This window comes from Ranitomeya variabilis, chromosome 2, assembly GCF_051348905.1.
Source record: "Ranitomeya variabilis isolate aRanVar5 chromosome 2, aRanVar5.hap1, whole genome shotgun sequence".
In the NCBI taxonomy this organism is placed as follows: Eukaryota; Metazoa; Chordata; class Amphibia; order Anura; family Dendrobatidae; genus Ranitomeya; species Ranitomeya variabilis.
In genome coordinates, this window is record NC_135233.1 from 83,418,839 (window position 1) to 83,431,550 (window position 12,712).

General features: G+C 39.6%; 1 protein-coding gene across 1 annotated transcript in view; it reads right to left on the bottom strand.

Annotated features, from left to right (window-relative positions):
- Nucleotides 1–357: 357 nt before the first annotated feature.
- The window catches only part of SNAP25 (synaptosome associated protein 25), a 156,375-nt gene continuing 144,020 nt past the window's right edge, over nt 358–12,712 (bottom strand). Inside the window, exons 6-8 of the mRNA XM_077282608.1 lie at nt 7,758–7,883; nt 6,549–6,693; nt 358–1,666 (exon numbers count right to left, since the gene is read on the bottom strand). Of these exons, the coding sequence (XP_077138723.1) occupies nt 1,598–1,666; nt 6,549–6,693; nt 7,758–7,883 (340 nt within the window). The 3' untranslated portion in view covers nt 358–1,597. The remainder of the gene's footprint in view (nt 1,667–6,548; nt 6,694–7,757; nt 7,884–12,712) is intronic.

A 12,712-nucleotide genomic window follows, 5' to 3' on the forward strand; every position in this document is an offset into this window, starting at 1 on the left:
CATGGGCTGTGCTATATACTACTATACATATTCTAGAATACCCGATGCGTTAGAATTGGGCCACCATCTAGTAGTTTATATCAGTAAAGATTTTCAACTTAAACCTCTGGTTCTTCGAAATCCAATGTGAAATTGAAAAGTTTTCTTTTAGCAGTGTACCGGTATATTGTTATATAACAGCCCTACATGATTATGAATTTAGTAACTTGGTCCTTTCCAAAGAACCTAAAACTACATTAGTCATTTCATGTTATTCCCAAACGAAACATGTTCTAGAATCTGTTGGTTGCCTTTGATCCTGAGTGTGGGTGTAAAGCAATGATAGGCGTCCAAGAAAAACCAAACAAACTGAGACAATCAGATTTATCATTTTTAATTGTTTTAAACTAGCTACAAAATGTCAATCACGTCACAAACTGACAGGAGACAGAAGGAGTTTAATAGTAACATGCGGCAATGATTTTGATATCACAGTTTATCTAGAGTTCATTCATTTAGATTATTGTCTTAATTTAAATCTACTTAAACATCTCAGCGATTTGGAGTGCATAGCTCTAGGTAAGCAACGAAACCTTAAAAAGGAAAAAACAGAAATAAATAAAATCCACGTGGGGGGGATAAGTGGCTAACGAGACCCAGCCTTATAAAAATTACATATCTTTGTACCATTTTTAGACTGTAGTCATTTCCTCCAAAAGAGGATCCTCATAAACAGTACCCAAACCCTTATATTACAACCTTATATGTATATATATTTTTATTTTTTTGTATTTTATATATCGCCAGCAAACAAAATAAAAAATCAAACATTTTCCTTGCTGGATATGTGTGCCAAGTCTGTCCTTTTTTTTTTTAAATAAAAAAAGCATGATAATGATTAAATAGAACAATATATCGACAGAAAAGTGGCACTACTGCAAAGTTGCTGGTATAACATAGTCCCAACAGTGTCCAAATACTCAGCATGCTTTTATTGGAGGAGGTGCTACTGCCACGGGAAAGGTCTTTGTATGTAGGCATCTAAAATGTCTATTTTCATGCATAAATGCATAACTCACAACACTTGTTAGTGCAATGCTTATTATAGTAATATAGTTTCACGTTCTAATCATGAAATCATAACAGATGGAAGCAACATTGAAACCCAAGACAATCCCACAGCTTAAGTATCATGACACCAAAAAGAGGATATAGGCAGTAGCTCTGTGGAATGTCACAGATTTACAAGAACAATACTGTATAGAGTAAGGATAACAGCACGTTAAACATTCCTACACTGTTGTCATTCAGCAAACATCATAAAAAAATGATAAAACAACAACAAAAAATAAAAAAAGAAACGTTATAGTGAGCCAGCGTAGATCACTACACACAACCTTTGGAAAGGAATATACTTAAAAAAAATAAAATAAAATCATAATTACAAGTATATTTTTTTTTGGAAAGCTGACATACTACACAGGACGACATTTACAATAGGGTAAAAGGGAGGGTGATATGTGCATGTGTGCAAACCTAGTATGTAAATACCATGATAAAAGCATGAAAGTACTGTCTAGCAGGACAGTTTGGAGCGTAAATCAGAGGTTCGGATCCTCTAGCCACTGCCCAGCATCTTTGTGGCACGCGTATTGGCCTCGTCGATCCTGGCTTTGTTGGAGTCGGCCTGGGGGGGAAAAAAAAATCAAAGATAAAGAATGGAATAAATATCGAGAAATAATATAATATCGAGGACCGTTGTATCTACATGTGCATATGAAAGTATGGTGTCGTCCAAAGTGGTCAACAGTCACACATAACATCTTTATAAAATCTGATAATAAAGATCATTCAAATTCTATTCTGTGTAATCACACTGCCTTGTCCAGCGTTTATCCATGCGATGTGACTTTTAAGCTCTGGAGGACATATACCCGGACCTGTAGATCGATTACATTTATAGAGAGACCAGTTTTTTGCTCTTCTTTTATTCCACTTGTCCCGAGTATTCCATTTTTTTAATTCTACATTCCTCATATGGTTCCAGAGATACGGGCATTTTAATTCGGGGTGACATTGTATGGGGGCGTGGCTGACAGGATAATCTGGGGTGTGTCATTGGACTGCTCTGCGTTAATATCTTATAAGCCACGCCCATTTGGTAAAATAAAATGTATCAATAAATAAGAAGGACCATATCTCTGATTTTAAAAAAAATATATATAAAAAACAGAATACTTTGGAACAGTGGGAATAAATTAAGAGCAAAAACTTGACAGAAGTGTTACTTACTCCTGTAATCCCTTACGGCTCCAGCAAAGCTTCTCGGAAGGGCTCTGTTGGTTCCGGCAGTAATAAAGTCACCGGTCACCAGGCTGCTAGGACTACTGATAAGTGACTGGTGGTCAGGATGGAGACCAGTGATACAGCAGAGAACTCCACTGGAAGATGAGGCTCATTTCTTTCTTTTATAAGGATGCTTTCCACTTGTAAAATTTCTTATTGAGTTCTCTTTGCAAGGAAAAACACATGTAGAGCTCCGCAGCCCAGATATTCCTTAGCTGCCGCCACCGCGAGTGCTGCAGCACATTCATTTGAATAGAATAGAAAGCGTAAGACTGGCGGAGTAGTTTTCAGGTGATTGTTGGGGTGCAGGGGGTTTCATACAGAATAAATAAATAATACTAGTCACCTACAAGAAGCGATATTATCAATGATCTTCGCTGCACCGTCCACCACATATACACAAGGGCAATGATAACAGCAACACTAACTATGTAACAGCAGAGTCTCCACATGGAAAAAATAACAGTGTCCACTAAAGATAGTGGTCTTCTTGGAGGTGTTTTTGGGGTTGTTATGTTGGAATACTGCCCAGCAGCCCAGTTTCTGAAAGGAGGGGATCATGATCTGCTTCACTGTTACAGTACATGTTGCCATTCATGGTTCCTTCAATGAACTGTAGCTCCTCACAGTGAGCAGCACTCATGCAGCCCCAAACCATGACACTCCCACCACCATGCTTGACTGTAGGCAAGACACACTTGTCTTTGTACTCCGGAATGCCGCCATACATGCGTGACACCATCTGAACCAAATAAGTTTATCTTGGTCTCATCAGACCACAGGACATGGTTTCAGTAATCCATGTCCTTAATCCGTTTGTGTTCACAAAGTGTTTGCGGGCTTTCTTGTGCATCATCTTTAGAAGAGGCTTCCTTATGGGATGACAGCCATGCAGACCAATTTGCGTATGGTCTGAGCACTGACAGGGGGACCCCCACCCCTGTAACCTCTGCAGCAATGCTGGCAGCACTCATACATCTATTTTGAAAAGACAGCCTCTGGATATGATGCTGAGCACGTGAACTCAACTCCTTTGGTCGTCCATGGCGAGGCCAGTTCTGAATGGAACCCATCTTGTTATAGCGCTGTATGGTCTTGGCCACCATGCTGCAGCTCAGTGTCAGAGTGTTGACAATCTCCTTATAGCCTAGGCCGTCATTATGTAGAGCAATCATTCTTTTTTTCCAGATCCTAATAGAGTTCTTTTCCATGAGCAGCCATGTTGAACTTCCAGTGACCAATATGAGAGCGATAGCACCAAATTTACCTCCCCTGCTCCCCACTCACACCTGAGACCTTGTAACACTAATGAGTCACATGGCGCCGGGGAGGGAAAATGGCTAATTGGGCATGATTTGGCCACTTTCACTTAGGGGTGTACTCACTTTTGTTGCCAGTGGTTTAGTCTTTTTTGGCTGTGTTGAGTTATTTAGAGAGCACCGAATTTACACTGTTATACAAGAAGTTCACTGACTATTGTACATTATATCCAAGTGTCAGATCTTCAGTGTCGTCCCATGAAAAGATATAATAAAATATTTACAAAAATGTCAGGGGTGTACTCACTTTTGTGACATACTGTAGGTATATTTGATGGAGAGGGACATATATTGTGACACGTACTCAGTAATTATGTCCCTATTGAAGCCCCTTAGCGATCTCACGCACGATACCCCTATCATGGAAATTATAGAGTATGGTGCTCTCACACAATCAGTATAGCATCTCTAAAGTGAATCCCCCTACAATTTCACCCCACAAGTATGATGACTCCACAGTGCCTCCGGCAAAGGATGGTGTCCTCACCGCTCCACCAATACAGTATAATACCCCCACAGAGTGATGACCCTAAAATTCCCCCCAGTATGATGTCCCCATATTTTTCCCCCACACAGCATCATGACCACCACACAGTATGATGGCCTGTCAGGATGATGCCCCCACTCATTATGATACTCCCACTTAGGATGATACCCCCACTCAGTATGATGGCCCCCAAAGCACATCACTCAGTATGATCGCACCCACAGTTCCCCACTCAGTTCGATGGCTCCCACTCAATATGACGCCCAAATTCCCCTACTCAGTGTGGGGGCACCAACAGCTTCAACTCAGTATGGAGACCTCCCACTCAGTATGATGGCTCCCACAACTCCTCAACCAGTATGATGGTCCCCACAGTATGGAGTCATACACAGTCCCCCCCACATAGTTTGGGGTCCCCCACAGCCCTCCACACAGTACCACAGTCCCCCACAGCCCCCAGTCATTATCATGGCACTACTGCCCCCACTCGGTATGAGGGTCCCTACATCCCATACATTCAGTATGATGATCCCCACAACTCCTTACCCTTAACTCACAGGTCCCATAGCAGCTGCGTGGTCTGCCGCTATGGGTGGTACGCCCCTCTTAGTGTATCTAATAAGGGTATATATTGATTATTTTTCTATTTATTCATATTTCCCGGCATTATTTTTGCATTGGTTGCGTTCTGGCACTTTACCTGCCGGCACTAGCACGGTTGGTTAGAGTATATGGGAAGTATCCATTTAATAATGAAAATGTTTTACGTTTTCCATCCGTTTGTATCTGTTTATGAACATATCCGTTTTCTTTTAACACTGGATCCATTGCAAAGAGATAACATTTGGGCATGTGACAATAAAGACTAGAAAACACGTGACATACAAAACGCTTTGAGGCTTTTTTGGGGTCACAGCATGTTCTGGGGAGGACACGTTCTGCTTTTCCTATAGAGCTTTCTGTGAGAATTATCAGGAAAGCCTCTTGTACAAAATGTCTAAATAAAAGAATGGTTATAAATAAAAACTAAAAAAAACAAAAAAACATTGCATATAAAAAAAATGCTGGCTTTCGATACGGGTTTTTAATGCATTTTAAAATGTCAGAAAATATTGTAACACGATCTATAAAGACTTTCCAGGCCTATTCTCCTCTATGAGATCATTTATTGTAAAGAATTTCGAGAATATTACAGAATAAAAAAAGAAACAAAAACAAATCAACATTCTGCTATAGAGACGTTACCAATGCCACGAAGAACTATTTTCACAGTAAATATTTGGATATCAGTTTTTCTATAGAGGTGTTTGGAGACATCGGATCTGGTGCCATTTTCCTGCTGTATCTGTTGTCGCACTTTAAATAGAAGTCAAAGCTCTCACAAAGGACAGGATTACATTCAGGGCACTTCTTAGGAAGTAAGATGCCATATGGGCTGGTATAGAAGGCGCTGGCCGGGAGGGATCTATGAAATGCCAGCTCACCATTTAAACCTTTAGTCTTTTTATTGGGTTTTTTTTTTTTTTTTATCTACAGACAGATGTTATTTTAACCAGTTCAAGATGGCTCCATCTTCCTTTGCTCATGACCAGGCACATTTTATTATTTGTTTTTGTGCATGAGATTTTAAGAGCTTTATATTTTGTATTTTTCTTATACAGATATATATATATATACCGTATATATATATATATATATATATATATATATATACTAGAGCACTTAAGATCTCATGCACGAAAACAAATAATAAAATGAAATTATATATATATATATATATATATATATATATATATATATATATATATATATATATATATATATATATACAGTACCTGTATATAAATATATATATATTTTCTTAATTTTTTTAAATAAATTTTCTGAATTCCCATAGACTTGAATTGAAAAGATTAAAAAAGTGACCTCCGCTTCCCGCAGCAACCACTGTGTGATTTCACAACTGCGGTCTCATGGACCCGGGCTGAAAACGTGTGAATACGGCTACCGGTGCCAATGTGACTAAGAGCATTACGCTCACAAACATGATTCCTAACAAAGGGATTAAAAAATCTCCCGAGTGGTGCATTAGGGTATAATCCTGGATATTCCCTCTGGTGCTTTCTAAAGTGCAGCATCTTTTACCTACTTAAATGCCATATCTGGGACAAAAAATAAAGTGCCTAAGCCCTAACAGGTAGGTAGATGCGACCCACCTGCCTGTTGTGCCCAGCACCGTTCTCTGCCGACACAGATCGGTCACTGACCGCTCGTGCCGGCGATTCAGCTGCTCTGTCTTCTTCTTCCGGACCGCTCTGCTGACAGGGTTGGACTGCTGATGTCATGCATAGTCATATGTGGACCGGCCTGACTATTTAATACAAGCTTTTATCTTTTTGAAATAATTTTCTACTGACCTTCTCCATGATCCTGTCAATCTGGCGATTTTGTGTGTCAATCTCATTACCCATATCAAGGGCCATGTGACGGAGGTTTCCAATAATGCCACTGACTTGTTCAAGGTTCTCATCCATTTCATTCTCTCGAGCATCATTTGTTACTCTGTAAAGAACGCAGCGTATCGTGTAAAACAACACATTTTTATGGAACAAACCAAATTGATAATGCCTAAATATCTGCTCAGTTCACAATACATCCAATTTCTGCAAATAACGGCGCAGTAGGCAGGGGCCTGCAGTCACTGGGGCACGTTGGTGGACCCAATAGAGATCTCAAAGTAACTCGTTATTTTCTGCTTCACTCACAGATTTTGTTTCCAATCAACTGAATTTCTCACATTAAGGCCAAGTTCAGACAGGCGTATATCACGGCCCGTACATGGACCACAAAGCCCAGACTGATCTAGACTCCCAATCCCAACTTACAGCCTCATAGACACATATGGTGAGAAAAGTTTGGGTAGAGAGGCCGGCTTGCAGTCCAGGCATTATGAACCTTGAAATACGACCATCTGAACCTAAAGGGGTTTGTGAAATGAGCTGCAATAAATAACACGCTCCAGGGGCACCAGTGGCATTGTTTCTGGAAACAAAAAAGCAGATTTTTTTCTTGTACAAACCCCTTTAAAAGGAATCTGACAGCAGCATGAAATAGGGACAGAGACACTAATTCCAGAGACATATCACTTCATTTACTGGGTACAGCAATTGTGATAGAATCACAGTTTTCTCTGCTTCGGATATAGCAGAGCTTGGAATGCTGAGCTCTGTATAACCCCGCCACATCACTGATTGGTAGCTTTCTGAGCTCTTCGTGTATTGTCAGAAAGCTGCTAATCAGTGCTTGGAGTGTGGATGGACCAGCAGGCACAAGACTCCTAGTCCTCTAGTGATAATCTCTTGCTTTTATTGAAGCAGCAAAGCACAGCCTAATAAGTGACACATCGCTAGAATCAGGGTCTCTGCCTCTACATCATGTTGCTCTTAGATTACATAGTAAAAACCTGCTGACATATTCCCTTTAACTTGATGGTATTTCACTGGTCAATGGCTTTGGAACTTTTCAGCTGTTGGAAAATTTGAATTCCTAGTTTTCCCTGACATCTTACCGTCTAGACTAGCAGTTGGAAAAATTGAGAAAAACCATTTTTAGAGACACTAACTTACCTACGGACAAAGCCACCACTAATGGCCATCTGTTCGCGTTCATCCACAACACGTGCAGGCTGACTTGCAACCACTCCATCTTGGTTATTGCCCCAGGCATTTTTGTAAGCATTACTTGATTTAAGCCTACAGAAAACACATTGTCAGTGACATATAAAAGCGCGGCGATCAGGAATAAAAGGAATAATAAAAAAACAAATAAAACAAAGAAAAGTCACACTGCTCATGGTACAGAAATAACAGAGCTGATTCAGGCAGATGAGCATTGGACAGGGGCACCACCTCATACCGATATATCATGAACCCAATTATCTAACGCTGACATGGATCAGCTTTGAAATCCTGAGACTGAATGACTGTTTTCAGACGTTCATCACACTCGGATAAACACATCATTTTATATTTTCATCCGATAACGAGGAAAACAAGGAATCTCATAGTTGACATAAAACAAACACATAAAGACATACTGGCGGACATACGGTACACAGAACAAAACTGCCATGTATAGTGTGTACATCACATCACATGGACATGCCCTCTAATTGACATAGATTAGCGGTAATAGTACTATGCAAGGGTTAAGTTGCATAGTTTTTTTTATTATTATTTCTAAAATATTTTGGGAACTTGTAGACCGTACTACTATAGTATAAGATAACTACTTTTGGCTCCGTCTGATAATATATCGGTACTTGTAAACAGTTACATGGAGAGTTGATGTACAAACCTTGGTCAACAAAGACAGAATAAAAGAAAAAGTAAAAAATAGCTAAAGTGGAATGAATGCAGCAGCGGACGAAACAAGCGTTCTAGCAGAAATGCCCCGTACACCCTGTTCATGCACAAGCTGGCGGCATGAATTGGAGGTGACACACTTTTCACCAAGCACAACCGCTCCAGTGGTTCACTATTGTGTTAATGTACCATTAGTAACAGCTGTCACGGGACACAGCCAGTCAAAAGTGGAGAATTCACTCAGACGGGGGAAAAAAATTAAAAAAAACTTGTGGAAATATTAAAAGGGTTTTCCTCGTTTCAGTCAATAGTCTTCAGATGCCTTTGGTGGAGGCTTTAAGGCTCGTTTCACATGCGATGGATTTCACAAGGATTAAAGGATCGTTCAGAAGAGCGTAAAATCGGTCCGTGTACGGAGAGCTGACTGGACGATTATTGTCAGTGCACATGGCCGATTTTCCACATGGACTGGTGGGCTGCATCTAAAATATCGCAGCATGTACTACTGGGGTCTGTTTTATGGACCAGAATTATCTGTACAATGCATGAGGCAGAAGTGACATCTGTCCTCAATGTGGTCGAGCACACAGAGCCGGACAAGGAGCCAGTCACGCCCGCAATTTGTGGATGAGACTAGCCTGATTTTCAATACGGCCATGTGAACTGGGCCCAAAGAGTCATGCAGTTGGCGGTAGTAATCGGATGAGTGCTATCTGTCGTCTCATCTCCATGTTATTCTATGGGGCCGGGCACAAGTCCAATTTTTTGGCTTGGACAGAGTCTGTCCAATGGATAAAATCGCTGCATGCCTGAGTTTGGTTCAATATCCAGATCACACTCAACCATGCAAGTCAATGGGTCTGGTGAAACCATCAGACTGCACTCGGATGACATCTGAGTGCACTCCGATATCCACGGACTGACAGAATGGAGATGATGGAGACATTTTTTTCTCCATCTTCTCCTCTTCTGAAAGAATCGTCTCACACACTGCTATTTACCTGTACGTGTCTGGTACATAAATCAGGGCACATCAGCGCATGCTGAAAATTGATTCATGCGGACAAGATATCCCAAATAAAAATCGCCCACTTAGGCTATCATCGGGCGGCGATCTAGTTTGCTCCCGGACAGCACATGAACCGAAATTCGCTGGTCTGACCATACCCTGAGGTGCAGATTCAGCGCTGAGATCAGCGTCAGGTGTAGCCACAACCTGCATGCCACGGATATGAAGGTGGTTTTCGTGACCCCATGTACATGCAATGGAACATAACCGCTCAGATTCTCGGCTGTGCAGCAGGAAAACAGGCAGCATGTTATTCATCTTCACGGATTAAGCCAAGGATTAGTCCCATTAAGTAACACTGGGCCTAGTCTTTGGGCGGATCTGCAGCATTTCCAGCTGCACATCTCCGACATAAATGGAAGTGCCATCCTCTCATTTGCCATTCTTCCGATCCAATCCGGCACATGTGAACACAGCCCAATACATTGCTTCCCCTCTCTACTCATTCTTTCCAAGAAATCTTCATGTGATAGGAGACATTGGGGCTCTTTTTAAAACTGATAAAATGCAAATACTTATCCATATCTAGGGGACACGTATCGATCCTTATGGTTTTTTCACATCAATGGACAAGTATATGGAAAAAGATCCCTCCAGTCCCACCATTACTACACTGCAACTGTCATGGATGAGGTGTTTAGGGAGAAGACAGCAGACTATGGAATCTGTTACATGTGCTTTGGATTAATTACATTTATTATCCTCCTTTCTTAAATATTATTTTCAATGGGCTCAAAAAACAAAAAAAAAATAACAGCAAAGCCTACTCGCCTTCGGGACCACTGCGGCTCCTTTGTACTCACTTCTGTGTCCTCCACCGGTCTCAGGGCATTAACATCCGGAAGGGGTGTCATGTGACCACTACAACCAATCAGTGACACTGGAACAAGTTTCCTGTTCGGATGAAAGCAGGGCTGCAGCAGATCAGCAGCTGCTGATTGGCTCTAGCAAACCTCTGGATACTGACCGGTGGGGGACATAGTAGCAGGTGTGGAAGAACATCACTAATCCGGGAGGTCAGTATAGAACTCTTTTTGTTTATTACCGCACCATTGGCCCATTGAGACGAACTTTTAAAGTAGGGGAGAACCCCTTTAAGAGAGGTATTGTGTACTTTTGTTGCTTTGGTGTATAGCACAAGCGCGTATGTGGATAACGTCTGGAGTTCACAGGACCCCGTCTATTGGCCATGTCAGCTGGACGGGAGCCCTGAGAACCACCTCCTACCTTGCTCTTCTTTTCATTTGCCGACATGGCACAATGTCATCGTTGGATCATGATGAACATGTGACGTCGCGCCAGGCCAGCTAATCAAAAGAAGAGCTGCGGATTCCGTCAGCCTCTTGGCGGTTACCCAGCTCTTCCTGGCTGGGTTCTACAGAAGGGGGCGATGTTCTCCCATGAATCGGTGATCACTGATTCAGGGGACAACGATCTCTCCTTGTTACATGATTTTTACAATTCTTGAGCAACAGAAAGGTATTATCCATAAAAACCATACTCCGAAATGGAGAGAGGAAAAGAAGCAATGTATTCAGTACTAGCTGCAGCGGGGCTTTTAGAAGCCAATACATTAAAGTTATCTGAAGGTGGACAACCCTTTTAATTAAGTAACTTTATTGTGCTATTATAAAACCATTTTTGACTGGGTTGCCATAGCTAGAACCATTAAAATCTAGGCATATCTGCAGTGGGAGATGTCAACATGGGCAGCATGATCCGGGATTCTCTATTCATCTGACTCGGAGCAAATTTTCTGGAAAAGGAAGATTGTGGTAACCTATAGCAAATCTAAGAGTAGAACCATTTCCTTTATGTACGTTCACCCCGGTAGTATGTTTCTCAAAAGTAAATCTATAGTAGAGTGAGAATTAGCTAATAACAATAGCAGTAATAATAATAATAATAATAGTACTAATAATAAAAATAAAATATTAATAATGATAGCAATAATAATAGTAATGATAATAATATATTAATAATGTTACTAAAATAATAGTATTAAAAATAGTACTAAAAATAAAAATATTAATAATAGTACTACTAATAATATTAAAAATAGTACTAAAAATAAAAATAATAATAGTACTAAAATAAAAATATTAATAAGAGTACTACTAATAATATTACAAATAGTAACTAAAAATAAAAATATTAATAATAGTACTACTAATAATATTAAAAATAGTGCTAAAAATAAAAATATTAATAGTACTAAAATTAAAATATTAATAATAGTACTACTAATAATATTAAAAATAGTACTAAAAATAAAAATAATAATAGTACTAAAATTAAAATATTAATAATAGCACTACTAATAATATTAAAAATAGTACTAAATAATTATAGTACTAAAATAAAAATATTAATAATAGTACTACTAATAATATTAAAAATAGTACAAAAAATAAAAATATTATTAATAGTACTAAAAATAATAGTAACAATAACAGAAACACAGTAATAATAAATGAGTGACAATAGTAATAACAATAATAATAGTACAAATAAAAGTAATTGTAATAATAATAACCCTTGACTAAATTGTTTATTTCCAAAATGTTGAAAATGTAAAAATATATTTGTTTTCAGTTGTAATAATACTTATCCTACATAGGATAATAACATTAGATAGAGCTCATTGGGAAGTGACAGGATTCCCTCTATAATGGTCATTCTCACTCCCCGCCATGCTGCACATCACTTCCATGTTGTCGGGGAATTCCTGATACATGCAGAATCCATTCTCTAACATTGTCCGGACTGGAATACACTAAGTCATAATGCACAAAGCCGCCAGGTTTATATTATTTGGAAACTGAAACAAAGACAATGATGTTCTCAATCATATAATTACAGTTTCTTACTCAAGAATCTGCATAGAAACGTGAACTGGGTCAAATCCAAATGTAATCCAGACATCATACAAGGAGCCAGAGAAAATCCCTTTATCTCTGGGTTATGAGACCTAATATCGGGCACTGAATTTGAACCCTTTGTGCATTACAAGCTAGTCTATTCAGAAATGACTTATAATGATGAGCAACCTATCCAGAAAATTGGCAGCAAGCGTCTAGGGATTACCTACATGCAATGATGTAACATTTCATCATTTCCGTCTGGACATCCCAAAAAGTTCAACATG